The sequence below is a fragment of the Stenella coeruleoalba genome (genome assembly GCF_951394435.1).
Source record: "Stenella coeruleoalba genome assembly, chromosome: 20".
NCBI lineage: Eukaryota > Metazoa > Chordata > Mammalia > Artiodactyla > Delphinidae > Stenella > Stenella coeruleoalba.
The window spans coordinates 12,653,894-12,676,615 of NC_137166.1; the positions used below are offsets into that span (position 1 = coordinate 12,653,894).

At 40.9% G+C, this 22,722-nt stretch overlaps 2 protein-coding genes across 3 annotated transcripts in view; both read right to left on the minus strand.

Annotated features, from left to right (window-relative positions):
- The window catches only part of ZNRF1 (zinc and ring finger 1), a 99,561-nt gene that overhangs the window by 56,348 nt on the left and 20,491 nt on the right, over positions 1 to 22,722 (minus strand). The window lies entirely within an intron of this gene.
- On the minus strand, positions 11,536 to 12,153 carry LOC307178716 (transmembrane protein 203-like; the record flags this gene model as incomplete). The annotated part of the gene is made up of 1 exon (XM_079907187.1): positions 11,536 to 12,153. Exon 1 carries the CDS (start codon positions 11,944 to 11,946, stop codon positions 11,536 to 11,538), a length of 411 nt encoding a protein of 136 aa, XP_079763313.1. The 5' UTR covers positions 11,947 to 12,153.

Here is a 22,722-nt window from a genome sequence, read left to right on the forward strand (position 1 = left end):
AGGGGGGGCGGAGAGAAGATGTGGAGGGTGCAGAGCTTCTTTCTGGGATAAATTGATGGTGATGGTGGTTGCACACCCTGAATACACTAAAAAGAACTGTATACTTTAAATGCATGAATTATATGTGAATTGTATCTCAATAAAGTTGTGGAAAATACTGGACTTCCCTGGTAGCACAGTGGTTAAGAATCTGCCTGCCAATGCAGGGGACACAGGTTTGAGTCCTGGTCCGGGAAGATCCCACATGCCGCGGAGCAACTAAGCCCATGCACCACAACTACCGAGCCTGTGGTCTAGAGCCTGCAAAGAACTACTACTTCACAACTACTGAAGCCCGCGTGGCTAGAGCCCATGCTCTGCAACAAGAGAAACCACTGCAATGAGAAGCCTGAGCACGCAACAAAGAGTAGCCCCCGCTCGCCGCAACTAGAGAAAGCCCACGCGCAGCAACGAAGACCCAACACAGCCAAAAATAAAAAAAATTATATTAAAAAGTTGTGGAAAATGAATATACGAGAAAATGATAATAACGTAAAATCATTATTGAGAGTGTCCAACTCAAAAACCTAGGAAAGAACTACAGAGCAAACCCAAATAGAGGGAAAGGGAGGACAAACTGGCCAAAAACACTGCACCCAGCAGAAAATGACCATGGTGTTTAGGCATCAAAAAGGTTAACGATGGCAGAGTAACATGGACGCTAAGCTTCTGAGGACAAGGCCAAACACCGTACCACAAATGGACCAATGAGGAGCCTCCCATCTCGGGGACAGTTGAGAAAAACGCCACCATCACACCCCCCATCCCTGATGCCATTTACATGCTAGAATTTGACCCTGTCAGCATGCCGCCTCCATGGCCTCAAGTTAACTGCTCTTTCCAAATTAGCCTTGGGATGGGGCCCAGGTCATTTCTCTGGACCCTGCTGTGAGGAAAGCCAGGCATTTAAGTTTTCTGAGCTCTAACGGATGAAAGCAGTCTCTCATGAGGTTGGAACTCCAACATCCATCCCTGAGGGCAAAGAAGGGTCAGAAAGGACCTTCTCTAACTCAGTGAAAAGCATCTACAAAGCCACAGCAACGATCACTTTCGGTGGTGAAACTTTAAGAATGTTCTCTTTAAAATCCCTCTGCGGTCAGGAACAAATCAAGGATGCCCACCATAACTGCTTCCATTTTGTGGCGTATGAGACAGCTGAGCCAGCGTAGTGTTACAGGCTGAACTGTGTCCCTCCTAATTCCTATGTTGAAGTCTTAACACCAGTAACCCAGAATGTGAGTATTTGGAGATAGGGCAGTTAAGGAGGTAATTAAGGTTAAATTAGGTCATTAGGGTGGGCCCTAATCCTATATGACTAGTGTCCTTATAAGAGGTGGAGATTAGGATACACACACGGAGGGAAGACAGCCATTTACAAGCCAAGGAGAGAGGTTCAGAAGAAATCGACCCTGACGACACCTTGATTTTGAATTTCCAGCCTCTAGAACTGTGAGAAAATAAATTTCTGTTGTGTAAGCCGCTCAGTTTGTGGTATCTTGTTATGGCAGTCCTAGCAAACTAACACAACAAGAAAAAGACGCAAAAGATATAAGGACCAGAAAGGAAGAAACGCAAGTGTGATATGATTATCTGCATTAGGAAAGGCAGGAGAATCTACAAACTGCTAGAACTAATACAAGCTCAGTAAAATTGCCAGACGTGAGATCTACATACAAGAAAGTCAACAGGACCCCTCTTAATATGCCAACAACAATTAGAAAACAAACAGGTATGTTCATTAACTGTCCCTCACTGTGCAGACAGATGAAAAAGTTGAGATATATTTGTCCACATATCAAGGGAACACTACAAAGTAATTAAAATAAATGGGCTGGATCTGCACAAATACATCTCAAAAACACAAGTCTGAATTAAAAACCAAAAAAGCCAAGTTACAAAGAAACAGATACTTTCTATCTATTCATTTTTAATACACACACAAAATCATGGAGATGCATATAAGTACAGAACAGATAAATCCACAGCAAGGGTGTTTATGTTAAACATTTCATCTTGGTGATAGGAACATAGATGTTTGCCATATTATTTTCTGTACTGTCCTGTATTTTTGAAAGGCTTCATTTTTTTTTGGATAAAAATAAAAACCTCTTGAGGTCCAGAAAAATGCAAACATTAAATTCTAAGGGGCTCATGATGTTTTAAAAAGTCCCACAACACAGTTCTCTACTATCTGTACACACATGCTTTTTCAGGGGACTTTAACCTCACTCCCACACTACTACTACCCCAGCAGGAAGGTAAAACCAGCAAAGAAAGCGATTTAATTTCCAAGACATTTATTTTCAAGTCAGAATAAAAACCAACTTTAGGTAGTGCCCTTTTCTCAGGGCTGTGATCCACTATAATCTGAAAGGTGTCAGGGATAAATATACTACATTCTCCACCTGGGAGTAATCAGGGAGATCATTAAAGAGAAGATTCAGCCTAGTCAAAAGAGCAACGCAGGAGTATAGGCACCAGGTGCAATACGGTTCACATTCAAAGTCAAGTTAGGACCACGATAGGGATCCCTTGGATAAAGCCAGTGATTGATAATGTCATGGAATCTTTATTGCTAGGTTAAAAAAGAAATCTTAGATCCAGTAAAAACCTGCACTGGCCCCACCTATGCTTATTAGCAGTAACCTTCCCCACTCATCTATCCCCTCTCTATGCCTAGGATAATGACTCAAGCTTCCACTTCCCAGCCTTTTCCTAAGGGGAAAAAACAGTCAAGAATACCTAATAAAAAACTGTAGTGCAAAGGGCAGGGAGAGTTCATGTGTTTAATTTTAGTCAGTTACCAGGTTTTTCTTGAGCCCTGGCCAGAGTTATTCTGGTTCTGGCATGGGGAATCTATTTTGCATGGGTGTGGGTTAGATTAAAAACAAAGAAATAAACAAAACTCTCACAACAGGCACTCAAAGAACATGTCCCTAACTGAATCCATGAGGTCACCAGACAAGCACTGACCACTGATCCAACCAGGACACCTGCCAGGAGGTTCTGGTAAAGACGAGGGTTTCCCACAACACAGAAAGGGACAGGGGAGGCAGCTAACAGAATCACCGTCTCAAATCCTCTGCCACTGCCTCCTTCAGATGGAAGTATTAAGCAGTGTTGGAGAGAAAAAAAAAAAAATCCCACTTTCAAGAGACCCATGGATGAAAGAGAACCATGTTAAGCTCCCCTGGAAGAATAAAATATTAAATAACAGATGAGGTGCTTAAAATATTATGTTACTCCATTTATAAGTGTGTCACTATTGGTTCATTTGTTATATATACAGCCCTTTTTTTCCAAGGGAAAGCAGAATGTCCATTAAACAATTTGATCCTTGTAAAATCAATGGCAGCAAAGTGAGTCAACAGGATGAGGACGCCTGTCCTTTACCCAGCAAGGTTGATAGCTAAACCACTGCAAAAGACTTCCAAGGATTAAATTCTGAAAGCCAAGATCTGGGTTTTAAAACATGCAGCAAAGGTAGCTTCTGATTCACAGCAGATTCTTTGGAAAACAGTACTCCGTTCAACCCCGAGACCCTCCTCATCTCTTATATGCTCCCTCCTACAGCTATCTGTGTACTTTTACTACACACTGTCTCTTTGACCAGAGCGTAAGCTCCATGAGGGCAAGAACCGTGTTTTGTCCATTTCTGCACATCTAGTAGGGCCTAAAATGATACCCTGCATATAGTCAAATGCTCAGTAAACATTAGCTGGGTTTAAGCAAATCCAGCCCAAAGAGGCCTAGTGAAAGAGAAGGAAGATAAGAACTACAGTCTGGAAGGCGGCCTGTTCAAAAGAAATACACATTTAAAATGTTAAAAGATGAACAGCCATCCTTTGCAGGCCAGAGATAAAATGTTCCTCTAAGTAAAACTGAGGAAGGGAAGTACCAGAGTTTCCTCTGACAAGCTTCTGAAAAGATAAAAGAATGTCTGGTTTGAGTGATAATGTGTTACAGGCTTAAGCAAGAACAGGTGAAAAAAATCTGATAAAACCATGAAGCTGCTGGTAACTCAACGAAGAGGGAACCAGGCTTGGCCAGGCTGCTTCACAACTCATGGCTACAAAGGTGGCTTTAAAATATGGAAGGCTCAAAAAGAACAGGGAAGATAAAGGCATTATCCTCAACTCGTTCTTTATTGTACATGGTCTCTTACTCCTATTATGTATTTATGGAGTGCCAACTACCGGTGAGCCATCGAGGTTAAGAGAAACACCCCAGTCATCGCTACTCAGGAGTTGGCCTTGCCTTGTGTTCTCATTAGCTGTTCAACCCGCTATATGCCTAACCTGGAGAGAGGCCGGTACATCAAGTGTCTCTCAGGAACCGTTTATTATAACCTCTCAAAGAGCAGAGTCAGTTTCAGTTGCTCTCTGAGAAGTCACAAAGACTCCTGAATGAAAAACATCAGGATTCAAAAACAGATAACCATTTTGTAGAAATGGACAAGCTGATTGTAAAAATTTAGTTGGAAATATAAGGACCTAGTATAGCTAAAAAGATTTTGAAAAAGAACAAATTCGAAGAACATACACTACTAGATTTCAAAACTTAACTATAAAGCTGTAAGTAACCAAGATAATGATAGTTATATAAATCAATGGAACAGAATTGAGTCCAGAAATAATCCTTTACATTTATGGCCAGTTGATTTTGCCAAGTGAATTCAGTGGGGAGAAAGAATGGTCTTTTCAACAAATGGGGCTAAGACAACTGAATGTACAAGTGGTTCTTTAAAAAAAAAAAAAAAAAAAGGAGCTGAGACCCTTACCTCATACCATACCCCAATATTAACTTAAAATGGAATAGAAACATGTGTAAGAACTAAAACTATAAAACTTCTAGATGAAATCACAGGAGAAAATCTCTGTGATCTTTGGATTAGACAAAGATCTTTTTACATATGACAACAAAAGCATGATCAATAAAAGAAAACCATTGGGGGCTTCCCTGGTGGTGCAGTGGTTGAGAATCTGCCTGCTAATGCAGGGGACACGGGTTCGAGCCCTGGTCTGGGAGGATCCCACATGCCGCGGAGCGGCTAGGCCTGTAAGCCACAACTACTGAGCCTGCGTGTCTGGAGCCTGTGCTCCAAACAAGAGAGGCCACGACAACGAGAGGCCCGCGCACCGCGATGAAGAGTGGCCCCTGCTTGCCACAACTAGAGAAAGGCCTCACACAGAAATGAAGATGCAACATAGCAAAAATAAATAAATAAACTCCTACCCCCAACATCTTAAAAAAAAAAAAAAAGAAAACCATTGATAAACTGGACTCAATCAAAATTTAAAATATTTGCTCTTTAAAAAACACCATATAAGAAAATGAAAAGACAAGCCATATATTGGGAGAAAATATTCTCAAATCACATATCCGGAATTCATAGGGAACTTCTAAAACTCAGTAAGACAACAGCCAACCTGGTAAAAAACAAATGGGCAAAGGTATGAGTAGACATTTCACCAAAAAAGATATATGAATTGCTATTAGGCACACGAGAAGAGGCTCAACATCATTAGCCATTGGGGAAATGCAAATAAAAAACCACAATAAGATACCACTACCCACCTACTAGAATAGCTATAAATTCATAAGACTGACAATACCAGGTGTCTTGAGGATGTGAGAAAATTGGAACCCCTATCCACTGCTGAAATGTACAACCACTTTGGAAAAGTCTGTTTCTTAAAAGGTTAAACAAAGACCTGCCATGTGGAAACACATATCCACATAAAAACTTACACATGAATGTTCACAGCAGCATAATTCATATTTGCCTTAAACTAAAAACAGTCTAATTGTCTACCACCTGGTGAATGGACAGACAAAATGCAGTAAGTTCATACAATGGAAAACTATTTAGCATTAAAAAAGAACAACACGCTCAACATGGAGGAACCTAAAAGAAGGAAGCCAAATGCAAAAGACTTCATATTGTATAATTTATAAGAAATTCCCAGAAAACACAAATCCAGGACAGCAGATCAGTGGGACTGAGCAGGGACTGACTACAAACAGATATAATGTAACTTCTGGGGGGATGGAAGTGTTACAAAATTGGATTTTAGTGATAGTTGTACAACTCTGTAAGTGAAAATCTTTTGGGATACTTTCTAGTAGAAATGGAGTTTTCAGGCAGAGAACTAAGAAAGGGATTTCTCTATAACAGTGCTTTTCCAACTTTAGCAAGTATAAGAATCACCTGGAAAACCTGTTAAAACCCAGACACCCCAGATATCCTCCCATCCCAGATATGGATTCAGAAGGTCTGGGATGGGGCCCATGACTTTGCATTTCTAAGAAGTTCCCAGAATACTCAGTAAAATTAGATTCCAAAGTCCCACCAGAGATCTATTACACAGCCTCTTCAGGAGAGGAGGGCCTGGGAATCCACACCTCTTACAGGGAGAGTCACCCCCGGTATCCATCCACAGGGGATTGGTTCCAGGACACCCTCACCCCCTGCCCCCGCAGCGGAAACCAAAATCCATGGATGCTCAAGACGCTTACATAAGATGCATAAAACCTACATACATCCTCCCATACGCTTTAAATCATCTCTAGATTACTTACAATACCTAATACAATGTAAACACTATGTAAATATTCAATAGCTACCAGTGAGTGGCAAACTCCAGTTTTGCTTTTTGGAACTTTCTGGAATTTTTTCCATGGTTGAATCCATGCATTGGGCACCTGCGGACAGAGAGGGCCAACTGTATAGGGAGAGTCCCATGCTGAATCTCATGGTTCAGCACTTCATGAACCACAACACTCTCATATACAATTAATTCCAGTAGTTTCAAGAGTAAAACTTGTGTGTTCCTGTTTTGAAAATGATAAAGTAAATGTCCTCTATTTTAAATGGTTCAAAATCAGAAGGGGTTCTGCCTTAGGCCTTTCTAAATAAAGTAATGTGCAGAGAAGTAAATTGTATTTATTCAAGGCATTCTAAATATGCCTCCACATTTTTAAAAAAAATTTCTCCTTTAAAAATGTTTAGGCCACTTTTCAGGCTGAATCTAATTTTAAATCTGTTCAGATGCAAGATCACATGTCTTTCTGAATTCTTAACAGGGATGTGCAATTGTCTGATCCATAGGCTCACAATTCTGGCTACCACAGAAAACCCTCAGCAGCAGTGGTGCCATTTTTAATGGTTCAACTCAGTAACTACTGGAGTCCAATGCTCTGCTATCACAGAAGACACAGACACAGAAGACCAAGCTCGTACTGGGAATTCACCATACTTTTTAGTATCATAAAAAACAATAGTACTAAACATCAGCGTGTGCGGGAACAGACGGGGGAAATTTTTACAGAGGTAGGACTGTGTTCTAGAAAAAAATGAAACAGCGCTTAAATTATTTTCAATTTCTCTGATCACTATGGTTCAAAGGAGAGGGAGTGGTCTCGCACATCGTATGCCATGTTGCAGGAGCCAGAAAGAGCCAGGCTGAGTGCTTAGAAGAGCACACACGGGACTTCCCTAAGAGCACCTCACCTCACCGTTTCTTCAGATTCTGACTGAAATGGCCTGGGGTGGGGCTCAAGCTCTCCAGAGGAAGGATTCAATGATAAATTATATTTCTAAAGACAGTCACAACAATACTGTCCATCCCACAGGCTTCTCTGCAATGGCCCCTCTCCTAGCCCAGATTCCTGTTTAGACCCACAGAATGTGGAGGAAATGACAGCAAGTAACTTCTGAGGCTGGACCCTAAGAGAACGTCAGCTCTGCTTTCACTGCTTGGAATGCTTGCTCTTGGAATCCAGCTCCCAAGTAATGAAACCCAAGCTAAACAAGTGGTGAGAAAGCTACTTGGAGAGGGAGAGATCCTTGCCTCCTAGCCACGCCCACCAAGGTCCCTGTCCTGTGAGTGAAGCCATCTTAGATGTTCCACCCCCCCCATCACCATCAACTACAATCTCATGAAATGCCCCACCTGTGACCACACAGAGACGAACCAGCCAGCTGAGCCCTGCCTCAATTCCTGAGACACAGAATTATGAGCAAATATAAAATGGCTGTGTTCTAAAGCCATTAAGTTTTGGGGTAGGTTTTGTTACCTAACAATAGAGTATAAAAATAGGTTTCAAGTCTGCTCTCAAACGTTTTTCTAGGTAAATGGTGTGCAGACTGTAGTTAACATGTATGGACTTGGTCTCTATACACCTCAGGGGTGGGAGGAGTCTGAAATCTAGCTACCGGGGAAAGAAGATAAGTGTTCATAAGTCAGTCCCAATCTGCTTCACAGACTTTTTCACATCTGTCGGCAAAAGATTTTGTTGCTTCCCAAATAGTATATTAAAAAATCAAGTTACATGAATGTTTTATGTTTTTCTAAAGGCCAAATCAGACACAGGACTGCCACTGCACACCAACCTATCAATGTGATTCCACTCAAGAGTTTACTGAAACAGAAGGAACAAAAGACCCTAAAGACATAGCTTTCTACAGTATCATCCAGTCTGCTCTTCCCTCTGTATACCAGCACCCCTGTCAATTTTACAATAGGGAAGAGAATTTAAACCCTATCACATCTAAGATGCGACCCATCACAAAGGCTGCACAAGCAGATGCTGAGTCAGGCAGATTCAAATTCTGGCTTTGTTGTTTCCGGTCTATAAGATGGGAAGTTTGGCACTGAATGAGCACTCAAGAAATGTCAAGTTCATGTTTACCTTCTCTCTTCCCTCCCAAATCAATGCAACTGAACCTATAAAGTATTGCATAGCCCAAGGATTTTCTTGAACATCTAAGCAAACACGATAAAGAAACTGAATCACATATGGCTCAGTTCATAGTGCTCAGGGGAATTAAACATAAGTATCCAGGTACACTGAATAAATCTTACTGATCCAAGTACCATACAGGTATTACTATCCTTTCAAGTGTTTATAATTTCAACATCTGAGAAAGAAAATTAGTGAAGTTGCTTCCATATTTGTAGACAGGTTGTCCAAAAATTTTTAAATGACAGAGCAGATAACTTAGCTGCCAGAGAACAGGCCAGTCTTGTCTAGAGACAGATCCTTAAAAGGAGAAGTGCAGAGATGAGCTCTGAGCCTAAAGCAGCTATGCAAGTCTTAATGATCCCAACTCAAAACTGAGAGCTGGCTAGTGAACACTTCAGTGCTGGGAAGTAACAAGTCCTTGAGTTTATGGCTTGAGAGAGAGGAAGGCTTTGGTTGAAACAGGACAAATAGTCTTCATATTCAGAAGGATGCTAACAGGTAGAGGAGCTTAGTTCTGCCAGGGTTTAGGAGACCAAAGATTCCCAATATGATCCCTGATTCTTATATAAGGTAGTAAGTTGAATCTTCTACTCTAACTGGCATCAAATTGATACTGGCAGCCTCCTACTATTTATAGCTCAGTCTTCACCTGTCTCTGTTATACTGAAATTTCCTCACCCTTATAGTCACCTGAACCACAGAACCAGAAAAATAAGACTATATGTGCTTTCAGGTCTCAACTTAATATGATTTGCTCAAATCTTATAATGTCTGCTCTATGAACTGTGAAATCTCAATTTTATTATTTAGGGACTACTCACTCACCCTCCTCTCAGGTACAGTAGTTGAACTTGAGGCAGCAGTGAAGGACTTAGAAATCTTCGGCTGAAGGCAAATAAATGGAAGAATACTGTTGCAAGGTTCTTAGCCTATCCATGAAGTAGTATAAGACTAACTGAAGATACACTATGGTAAATTAAAAATGTATAATGTAAAACCTATAGCAACCCCTAAAACAAAAATAAGCCAAAGAGGTAAAAAGCTAACAAGCTCATAGTGGAGATAAAATAGAATAAAAAATTCTCTTAGTCCAAATGAAGTCAAGCAAAGAGGATAAAAAGAAACAAAGAACAGAGACAGAAAACAAGCAAGACGGTCAACTTAAACCCAATCATACTGATAACTGCATTAAATGCAAACATTCCAGTTAAAAGGCAAAGATAGTCTGGATAAAAGCAACACAAAATTGTATGTTTTCTCTAAGAAACCCATTTTAAACAAGAAGATACAGATAGATTAAAAGTAAAAGGATAGAAAAAGATAACCATGTGAACACTAATCAAAAGAAAGGTGGAGTGGCTACAATTATTGCTGGAGATTTTAACACTCTGCCCTCTATCATTGATAAAACAAGTAGACAGAAAATCAGTATAGTTCCAGAAGACCTGAAAAACACCATCAACCAAATTGACCTAACTGACATTGATAGAAGATCTACTCAAGAACAGCAGAAAACACATTCTTTTCAAATGCATGTTGAATGTTCAGCAAACTAAAACATATTGAGTCACAAAACAGATCTCAAAAAAATTTAAGAGGATTCAAGTCATACAAAGTATGTTCTCGGATCACAACAGAATTAAACTAAAAACCAATACCAGAAAGTTATCTGGAAAATCCCTAAATATCTGGCAATTAAATATGATACTTCTAATAACCTATAAGTTATAGGGGGAAAAAAATCACAAAAAATTAGAAAATATATTGAAATGAATGAAAATAAAAGCACAATATGTCAAAATTTATAGAATTCACAATATTTTTAAACAGTTAAATAAAATAGTGGGTTTTTTTGTTTGTTTTCAGCAAAACATGCTCTTATTTTATTTTTATCTCAGCAAATGTTCTCATTTGGCACCTGACCGGCATCAAACCAAAGCCCTTAGGCCAACAGGCGTGGCCTGAGACCATCTGCAAACTTCCCATGTGTAGGTCTCAATGGCTATGCACGTCAGAGCACCTGTTCCACTCTCTGGTCCCTTAGGGTGGCCTAAAGCTCTCAGGTGCACTATGCCGGCCACGAGGTAGTGGAAAAGTCGTGACACTGCAATCTGCTGGGATAGGAAGACAAGCAGCGCGTTGAAAGCAAGTTCTTTTCTCAGGCGACAGATATCCAGATAGGGTCCCAATCATGCTTATTCAACATGCCCCGGTCTGCCTGGGCTGGAATGAAGAAAGAGCCATCCTCCCCAGTGCAACTGGGGAGGAGACACAAGCGGGCTTACACTTTTTAGAGCTCAAGCATCTAAGGAAGTCTTGTCTGGGCAGATGGGGCAGTAAGCTCTCACGTCAGCACTGCTGGCCAGGGGAGATCCGAGTCCAGCTTTGCAGCCTTTGCACAGTGGGTACTTTCCCAGGAGCCATGAAAATACTCAGAGCCCATCAGGACATTTTACTTATATGCAGTTTCCAACTGTCAGAGGAGTTCAGGACTGTCTGGCCTTCTCAGGATCCTTCTCAGGATCTCAATTCAAGATTAGCTATTCAAAGCATGAAATAAGAGGGGATACATTTTAAGAATCAAGGCTGCTCTTTTTAGCCCTGCTGAGGGAACAATTTCAGAGATGACTGATAGAGAGAAAGCTGGGCACCCAGCAGGGCACAAGCTGGCTTTCAGACCCAGAATTCTCCTCTGGTGCAGCAGGACCTCAGCCTGGGGTCCCGCATTCTAGCTTATCTTCTGCGAGGCTAGTTGACCCGGCAGGCACGGATCATGAGCAGCTGCAGGAGAATGAAGACCGGAGACGTGATCAGGACGAACCAGAGCTCCCGAGTCGGCTCCACCAGCTTCTGGCACAACAACATCTCGAAGACGAACTTCAGGCTAAGAACCGTGAGGAACCAGAAAAGGCGGAGCATGGCCAGCCGCTTCTCTCCATCCTGAAAGAGGCGCACGGAGATGATAGTGGTGATGTAGGTGCTGAGCCCGTCAGCGGCGAAGAAGGGCACGAACACGTTCCACCAGGAGAGGCCGGGAGCCAGGCCGTCCACACGCAGGGCCAGCAGCACGGAGAACACCAGCAGGGCCAACAGGTGCACGAAGATCTCGAAGGTAGCGAGGCCCAGCCACTGCACCAGCTCCCGGAGCGAGAAAAGCATCGCGCCGGTTGAGCGCGGCCGATGGTCCCACCCGTCAGGCTGCGCCGCCACTCCCCAGGGGCCTCGCTGGCGCCTGCCGCTGTCGCTGCCGCGGCCAGAGAGAGGCAGAAAGCGGCCCCGCCTGACCCGGCCCTCGGCCCCAGTATGCAGCCGATCCCCCGGCCCCCGCCCGGTACCCAGCACTGGCCGCCAGCCGACGACCACCTTGCTCGGATGCCATGCCCCGCCGGGCGCGGCCCAAGGGCCTAAAATAGTGTTTATAGGGAAATTCATGGCTTTAAATGCTTATTTTAGAAAAGAAGAAAGGTCTAAAATCAGTGATTTAAACTTCAAGCTTTAGAAGCTAGGAAAAGAAGAGCAAATTAAACTGAAAGAAGGAAGAAATAAAAAGCAGAAATCAACAAAATAGAAGAGAGAAAAACAATAGATTCAATCAATGAAACCAAAAGCTGGTTCACTGAAACAATTAATAAAATTGATAAATCTCTAGGCAGACTAATCAGAAAAAAGAGAAGACACAAATTTCCAAAGTCAGGAATGAAAGACGGGTAAACATTCTTACAGCCGCTAAAAGTATAAAGAAATATGACAAACAACTTCTTGCTGATAAATTCAACAACTTAGATGAAATGGACAAATTACATGAAAAAGACAAAACTACTAAAGCTTATTTGATAAGAAACAAATAAACTGAATAGCCCTATACCTGTTAAAGAAATTAAATTTTTAGTTAAACTTTTCTAAAAAGAAAATTCCAGGCCCAGAAGACTTTACTGGTGAATTCTATCAAACATTTAAGAAAAAAAAAATACTACACAACATCGTCCAGGAAATAGAAAAGAAACACTTCCCAAATCACTGTATGAGGCCAATATTACTGGTACCAAAACAAGACAAAAACATTACTTGAAAAGAAAATTACAAATACTCCTTATAAGCATAAAAGTAAAAATCCTTAGCAAAATTTTAACAAATTGAAATGAATAACATATAAAAAGAATAATATATCATGACCAATTGGATTCTTTTACTCTTAGAAAACAATGTTATCCACCATATTAACAGAATAAAGGAGAAAAATCTTATGATCATCACAACAGATACAGAACAAGCATTTGACAAAACTCAACAGCCACTGAAAATAACAACTCTCAGCAAACCAGAAATAGAAGGAAACTTTATGAAACAGCTAGCATCATACTTAATAATAGGAGACTGAATGCTTCCTCCTAAGGCTGGGAACGAGCCAAAGATGCCTGTCTCACTACTTCTATTCAACATTGTACTGTAGATCCTAGCCACTGCAATGAAGTAATAAAGCATACAGATTTAAAAAGAAGTAGTAAAGCTGTCTTGATTCGCAGATTATGTAGTTATGTGTGTAGAAAGTTCTATGGACTACACAAAAGCTACTAGAACCAGCAAGTTAACTTAGCAAGGCCATAAGATACAAAATCAACACACAAAAATCAATCATATTTATATGGCAATAAACTATAGGAAAATGAAGTTTTTTAAAAAAATATTTTCCTTATTTATTTATTTATGGCTGTGTTGGGTCTTCGTTGTTGCGCGTGGGCTTTCTCTCGTTGCAACGGGAGAGGGCTGGTCTTCGTTGCAGTGCGCGGGCTTCTCTTGCGGTGGCTTCTCTTGTTGTGCAGCACGGGCTCCAGGCACGTGGGCTTCAGTAGTTGTGGCACGTGGGCTCAGTAGTTGTGGCTCACAGGCTCTAGAGCGCAGGCTCAGCAGTTATGGCGCACAGGCTTACTTGCTCCGCAGCATGTGGGATCTTCCTGGACCAGGGCTCAAACCCGTGTCCCCTGCACTGGCCGGCGGATTCTTAACCACTGCACCACCAGGAAAGTCCCGGAAAATGAAGTTTTTAAAAGTACCCTCAACAGATATGACACCAAAAGCACAGGCAACAAAAATAAAAACAGATAAGTTAGACACATCAAGATTTAAAACCTCTGGGCATCAAAGGACACAACAGAGTGAAATAGCAACCTACGGAATGGGAGAAAATATTTGCAAATCAGATATCTAATAAGGGGTTAATATCCAGAATATATAAAGAACTTCTACAACTCAACAAAAAACAAATAGCCCAATTTAAAAATAGACAGAAGACTTGAACAGAATTTCTCCAGAGAAGATATATGGATAGTCAACAAGCACATGAAAAGATGCTTAACATCACTAATGATTAGGGAAATACAAATTAAAACCACAATGACCTATCACCCTACACCTGTTAGGATGTCTATTATCCAAAAGACAAGACATAACAAATGCTAGTAAGGATGTGGATTAAAGAGAAGCCTCGTACATTGTCGGAGGGAATGTAAACTGGTGCAGCCACTGTGGAAAACAGTATGGCAGTTTCTCAAAAAATTAAAAATAAAATTACCATATGGTCCAGCAATACCACTTCCTTGTATACATACAAAAGAACTGAAAACAAGGTCTCAAAGAGATATTTGTATATCCGTGTTCACAGCAGCATTATTCACAATAGTCAAAATATGGGAGCAACGCAAGTGTCCATCGATGAATGAATGGTTAAACAAAATGTGATATGTGTGCAACAGAATATTAATCAGCCTTAAAACGGAAAGAAACTCTGGCACTTGCTATAAATGGACAAACTCTGAGGATATCAAGCTAAGTGAAATAAGCCAGGTTACGGAAAGACAAACACCATATGATGTAGCAAAGACAAACACTTACATGAGGTAGCAAGAGTAGTCAAACGTATAGAAACAGAAGTACAATGGTGGTTTCCAAGGGCTGGGGGAGGGAGAAATGGGGAGTTGTTGTTTAATGGGCACAGAGTTTCTGTTTTTCAAGATGAAAAAGTTCTGGAAATTGGTCACACAACAATATGAATATACTTATCACTACTGAACTGAACCATTAAAAGTAGTTAAGATGGTAAATTTTGTTATGTTCACCACAATTAATTTTTAAAAATAATTTTAATGTGAAATTCTTAGAGATAAATGTTTAAAAATGTGTGCAAGACCTTTATTCTAAAACTGTAAAAGATTGCTGAGAGAGATTAAAGATCACTTAAATAAATGTAGAGAAAATCACTTTCATGGATTGGAGGTTGCAATATTAAAATTCATTCATAAATTTCACTCAATCCCAATCAAAATTCCTGTAGGCTTTTTCCCTAGAAACATATAAGCTGATTCTGAAATGTATATGGAAATTCAAAGGATTGAGACTACTCTAAACAATAATTTCAAAGAATAAGGTAGAGGATTTACAATATCAATATTTGATTTCAAGACTTACTGTAACACCACAATAATCAAAAGAGTGTGGAATTGGCATAAGGACAGACATATAGAGCAGAACAGAATAGAGTCCAGAAGTAGGCCCACAGATATATGGTGAATAGTTTCTCTTCTTTTCCTTATTCCTTTCTTTCTTATTTCGGTAACACTTGTTTATAACATATATAAGTTTCATGTGTACAACTTTATATTTCTACATCTGTATACACTATAGCATGCTCACCACCAAAAATTCAGTTGCCCTCTGTCACCATATAGTTGATCACTTTTACCAATTTTGCCCTTCCCCTCTCCTCTGCCTCTTCTTCTCTGGAAACCACTAATCTGTTCTCTGTATCTACGTGCTGGTCTTCCTTTGGTTTGTTCTTTTTTTTTTTTTTTTTTTTTTAATTTATTTTTTGCAGTACGCGGGCCTCTCACTGTTGTGGTCTCTCCCGCTGCGAAGCACAGGCTCCGGACGCGCAAGCTCACGGGCCCAGCCGCTCCGTGGCACGTGGGATCTTCCCGTACCGGGGCACGAACCCGTGTCCCCTGCATCAGCAGGTGGACTCTCAACCACTGCACCACCAGGGAAGCCCCTGGTTTGTTCATTTTGTTTGTTTATTCTTCATATTCTACATATGAGTGAAATCATACAGTATTTGTCTTTCTCTGACTTATTTCACTTAGCATAATACTCTCAAGGTCCATCTATATTGTAGCAAATGGCAAGATTTCATCTTGTTTTATGGTTGAGTAGTATTCCATTGTATATATACCACATCTTCTTTACCTGTAAAAAGAGTTTTTACAAAGGTTCCATGATAATTCAATAGGGGAAAGCATAGTATTTTCAACATTTGGTGCTGAAACAACTAGGGGGAAAAATGAACTATGAAAGCAAAGACAAGGCTTGTACATCAAAAACTACAAAACTGCTGAAAGAAATCAAGGAAGGTCTAAAAAACTGGAAAGACATCCCATGTTCACACACTAGAAGACTTTAATGTTGTTAAGATGTCAATACTCCCCAAATTGATCTAGAGATTCAATGCAATCCCTATCAAAATCCCAAGTGCCTTTTTCACAGAAATGGATAAACTGATCCTAAAATTCAAAGGAAATTGAAAGCAACCTCAAAAAGCCAAAACAATCTTGAAAAAGAAGAACAAAGTTGAAGGACTCATACTTCCTGACTTCAAAATTAACGACAAAGCTATAGTAATCATAACAGTATTGGCATAAGGATAAACACATAGACCAAAGGAATAGAATTGAGAGTATAGAAGTAAACCCAAATATCTATGGTTGATTGACAAGGGTGCCAAGACCATTCAACTGAGAAAGAACAGTGTTTCCAATAAATGATGCTGGAACAACTGGATATCCCCATGCAAAAAAATGAAGATGGACCCCTACCGCACACTACAGACAAAAATTAACTCAAAAGGGATCAAACACCTAAAACTATAAAACTCTTGGAAGTAAACCCAGGTGAATCTCTCTGACCTTAAATTAGACAACAATTTCTTAAAAGTACAAGAACCAAATGAAAAAAACAAATTAAGCTTCACCAAAATTTAAAACTTTTGTGCCTCAGAGGACACTATCAAGAAAATGAAAAGCCAACAGAATGGGTAACTTTTGGCAAATCATGTATCTGATAAGGGACTAGGATCCAAAATATATACAGAAAGCTTACAATTCAACAACAAAAAAACAAACAATCGAAATAAAAAATTGTCCAAGGACTTGAATAGACATTTCTCCAAAGAAGATATACAAAGGGGCAACAAATGAGAAAGCATGCCTGACATCCTTAGGGAAATGCAAATCAAAACCACAATGAGATACCACTTCACAACCACAAGGATGGCTATTATCAAAGAAACAGATAATAACAAGTACTGGAAAGGATGCAGAGAAATCAGAATCCTCATGCACTGTGGGTAGGAATATAATATGGTGGAGTTTCTTTGGAAAATAATCTGGAGTTTCTCAGAAAAGACCAAACATAGTAACCATATGACCCAGCAATTTCAATCCAAGGTATATGCACAGGTGAAATGAAAACATATGTCCACACAAAAACTTGTACTTGAATGTCCTTAGCAACATTGTTTTTAATGCCCCCAAAGTGGAAACAATGCAAATGTAAATCGACAGATGAATGGATAGACAAAATCCATTGGAATATACAGTGGAATATCATTCAGCCACAAAAAGGAATGAAGTACTGATATATGCTACAATATGAATGAACCTTGAAAACATTATGCTAAGTGAAAGAAATCAGACACAAAAAAACCACATATTGGGCTTCCCTGGTGGCGCAGTGGTTGAGAGTCCGCTTGCCGATGCAAGGGACACGGGTTCGTGCCCCGGTCCGGGAAGATCCCACATGCCACGGAGCGGCTGGACCCGTGAGCCATGGCCGCTGAGCCTGCGCGTCCGGAGCCCGTGCTCCGCAACGGGAGAGGCCACAACAGTGAGAGGCCCGCGTATCGCAAAAAAAAACCCAAAAAACAAGAAAACCACATATTACATGGTTCCATTTTTATAAAATGTCCAGGATAGGCAAATATATACAGGTAGAAAGTAGATTAGTAGTTGTCTAGGCCTGGCGTAAGATTGAGAGAAACAGAGTTACTGCTAATGGTTATGGGGTTTCTTTCTGGGGTAATGAAAATGTTCTAAAATTTACTGTGGTGATAACTGCACAACTCTCTTAATACACTAAAAACCACTGAATTGTACATTTTAAATGGGTGATTGGTATGGCATGTGAATTACATCTCAATATAGCAGTTAAATAAAAAAAAAGTCAAGGGAGAAATCGGAGCTGGAGAGATGAATTTTGGAGTTATCAGCATATGTACAGTACTTATAACATTAGCCTCAAAAACTTCTCCAGGGTTGCGCTATACAAAAGAATGAGAAGTGGTCCAAGGACTAAGCCTCTATGTCCTTCAGCATTAGAGGTAGAATGATAAGGAGGAATCAGCAAAGGAGATAACATCAGTGAGAGAGGCAGGAAGAAAACCAGGTAAGCGTGGTATCCTGGAAGCAAGTGAACAAAGTGTTTCAAGGAGAACAACTTGTCAAATGATTCTGGCTTCCCCAAACTGAGAACTGAGAAGGGACTACTGATTTAGCAACATGAAGGTTCTCGGTGACCTCGAGAAGAGCAGTTCTGATAGAAAAGTGAGGGCAAATACATGATTACAGTGGGATCAAGGAGATTGGAAGGAGAAAAATCAGAGAATCAAGAAAAGAGAATTCTTAAGGAGTCTGCTCAAGAAGGAAGTAGAGAAACGGGTTAGTATCTGGAGGAAAAGTATAATCAAGAGAATCTATGGTTGCTGTTTTCAAGATGAAAGAAACACCAACAGTTTTATGCTGATAGGAATGTGCCACTAGAGAAGTAACTTTTAAGAGAGAGGGGAGGAAGGCTGGAGCAACACTCTTGACTCAGCAGAGGAACGAAACCTAGTGCGCAAGTGGAGGCCTTGGGCTTTGCTGGGAGCATGGACGGCAAAGACCTACTAAATACAGGAAAGGGGAAATAGCACAGATGCAATTAGGTGCATAGATACGGCGGTGAGCGCCAATAATGTTTTCTCGATTAAACAGGAAGTAAGGTCATCAGCAAAGGCTGAGAAGGGACTTTTGAGAAGAGAGGAGAAGGTCTGGAACAATCCTCTAGGAGGGCAGGAGAATGAATAAACTGTAGAAATACAGCAGTATTCCCAGGCAGCACTAAGGGTCTCCTTGAGGTTAGTGATCGTGAATCAACAGTGAGGCCAGGGAATTCCCTAGCGGTCCAGTGGTTGGGACTCCCCGTTCTCACTGCTGAGGGCCCAGGTTCGATCATGAGTTGCGGACTAGGATCCCACAAACTGTGCGGCACAGCCAAAAAAAAAAAAACAACCAGCGAGGCCAGAGAACATGTTCAGAGTTCCCTCCAGCCAAGGAGAACACCCACAGAGCACGCAGAGATTTGGATTCGACCAGAGTTGTGGTTTGGCCAAGCAAGTGTGACAAAGCAAAAGAGGGCAAGGGGACTGATAGTGTACTAGAAGAGGCAGTGATTATAATGACTGACTTGGAACTTAACATTATTTAAGGAGAAGAGTAAGGGCATGAGGGGGTGAGGGATGGAGAAGGAAATAGGATCAATGGACTATAGGACCTGTTGAGAGGACTGATGTTATGACGAAAAGCAGAAAAATGCAGTCACGGGTGGCAATTCTCACAGTTGACATGGTAAAGAAATGTGTTTTATTTCTCCATCATTTTATGAAAACACAAAGAATGCTATAGGCATTGGTAGTACTTGGTAGGAAGCACACAGGGTGGAAAAAGCCTCCCATAATTTAATTTCTGATGGCCAAACTGATTGCAATCTAATAACAATATGAGATACCATTTATTAGAGTCATATCACTTTCTACCTAATTAGGCTTGTTCCCTAACTGCTGGGGCTCAGTTTTCTCATCTGTTAAATGGGGATGATAACCATAACCACTTCCACAGGTTGAGGATTGAAAGAGTTAATATATGAGAAGTTTTTACAACTCTGCCCGGCACTTAGTAAGCAATAAATAAATGTCTGCTATTGCTAATACTGCTATAACATACTACTGTTTAAGATTGTGCATGTTTCTTATTTTTAAAAGCTGCAATAACCAACAAAAACAGACTGTTATAAAAGCAACAGTCTCAGTAGGGAAGAGTTCAAAGACTCAAGTATTAAGCCCGGCTCAGGTTCAAGTCATTACAGAATTCTTCCAAGTACTTTTCCCACTCTGCTCCAAGTTTCTCCACTTTCTGGGGACATGGGAGAAATAACACGTGCCATACAAAAGGGCTGTGAGCTCACAGGAACTCTACAAACATTAACTTTGCTGTTGGATAATGGGTTCAACTTCATCCAAAACTCAATTTCTAGGTTCTGTGCCAGCTCCTTTACTTCCTACCCACATGGGTGGCCTTGATAGTCACATGGAATAGCAACATCTTAAAACAAAACAAAACAAAACACACACACACACGAAAAAACCACCTTAGGAAAGGGTGCTTTTTCTTATTTAGGAACATTTCACATGTCCATTTAGAAACACACCAGACTTCTTTTACAGTTCAAATGAGATGCCTGCTTGGTTACTGGTCATTTTCTTACTCCATAGGTCACTGGAGGAGGGAGGAGAGTCAGACATTCGCCTGCCGGTCACCTGACAGAGACTCCTCTGTGGGATGTAATCCCAGACATTGTCCGGGTCCCCGTGGATTGTTACAGGTCCCACCAGCATGCTGCCTGTTTGAAGCACCCCGAGGAAGCAAAAGCACCCATTGAGTGCAGAGCCCTAAGATTAGCTGCCTTGTACAGGCCTGGCTTGAAATGTCTCCACCCCTGCCTCCCACCTGTTGTTTTCTTTTAGGGCGGCTCAGATTGTGGATCCAAGGTAAAATTTTCTTATGCTCTAAGTCTAGCTATTGGCAGAAGCAATCATCCCATCAGAAGTAAAAATGGGAAGAAGCAGTGAACTCTGGAACGAGTTGGACATACTCAGATCGTCTCAGGATTGAGGCTGAAGGAGAGAAGAACAGGGGCCCTATGAATCCTATTGCCTGGTGTTATATATTTACCAAATATTCTCTGCATTTGGGGCTGAGCTCTGGGCTCTTTCTATTCTATAATTTAATTGCTCTACTGAGAACAAACTAAATTAACAGGAGGGGATATGTGATCTTTCCCTGCGGCATTCTTATAACAACTTACAGAGAAGTGTGACCAAATGAAAGATATGGTCTCTCTACCAAAGAGGTAAAAGGGTGAAAGCATTTTGGGGGCAAACTTCTTGGGCATCAACCTATTACATCATGAGTTCACCCAAACAGGCACAATGGCTGGGAGGTGGGCGGGGGGGATTTGCTCTGAATAGGTCCCTCCTCGCAGGTACAAATTTCTGGAGATAACAACAGAAACAAAAACAAAATAAAATCTACACATGCACATGGAATGACATGGAACAATGAAGAAAACATTAAATAAAAGACAGAGGTTGGGCTTCCCTGGTGGCGCAGTGGTTGAGAGTCCGCCTGCCGATGCAGGGGACACGGGTTCGTGCCCCAGTCCGGGAAGATCCCACATGCCGCGGAGCGGCTTGGCCCGTGAGCCATGGCCGCTGAGCCTGCACGTCTGGAGCCTGTGCTCCGCAACGGGAGAGGCCACAACAGTGAGAGGCCCGCATACCGCAAAACAAAACAAAAAACAAAAAACAAACAAAAAAAAAGACAGAGGTTGCGAAACAAGATAAGCAGAATGTGATTTCTACTGTTTTAAACATATCTACTAGTCCACGGGGGCAAAAATCTGGAGAAATACATACCAAAGGAATTATGGGGAACTTTCGCTTTCTATCAATACATCAATGTTTGAAATCTTTACAATGAATATTCTGATTATTTCTGTGATCAGGAAAAAAAACCCAGGAAGAATCCATGCTTCCAGATTTGCTTGAAAAACAAAAAACTGCTAACCTGGAAACCACAAAGGTCTGTTAACTTCTCTATTTCTGCAGAGCATCTATTAGTTCGTCCTTTCCAACTTTTCACCTGCTATAGGACATTTTTCTCTTTTACAGTTTCTTCTTTTTTCTTCTACAAATGCTGCCTCTGAATTCTTTCTAAATCCTTCCCAGTTGTCTTACAAGCCATCTTTTTCTTTTGGATTAATTTTCTTCCAGAAAGTCAACTCCAAGCTACCCTACAAATTCCACCAGGATGAACTAATAAGTAATGGATACTTTCTCATAAAAATTACCTTTATCTTCACCTCTAGAATTAACTTCCTTTTCCATGTGTATCTTCAATGAACAACTTTTATTTGGGTACCTACTCTATACCATGAGCCATGAATACTCCAGATAGAATTAGAAAAAAAAAAAAACTTCCTCAACTACCATATTTGGTTCATAATGGTACTCTGCAATCAACGAGAACAATGTCCCTTCTCAGAATAGCAAACTCCAAACCTCAAATCCCTAACAAAGAACAGTAAATAGGTTTAGTCTCGCATGCCAACTTCAGCTAGTTAGTCTGACTTGGGGACCCAAGTACTGTGTTGAGAAGGATTCTGAGTCCATGTAGAGCTCCATAATAAAGAGTGAAGTACGTTTTTTTAGCAGTTCTTTGTCATAGGCAAAGAACAAGGTTGGGGTCACTGGCTCTTCCTTCTCTTCACAACCTGTTGGGGCCAGGCTGGTATGACCCACATTGTTCTTATTTTTGGTCTATCTTGAGTTCAGTCGCTGTGAAATGTTGCTAAATTTGAAGAAGGTGTGGGTGTGTATATGTTGGGGGAGGGGGGGTTGGAGGAAAAAGGTACCTCTTTTCTTCTCTTGAGAATCTTTAACTGTTCTACTGCAACTCAGGAGAATGAGATGGCAATTTAAGGGGGTGGAGAAAGATGATTTCACTACAGGGAATT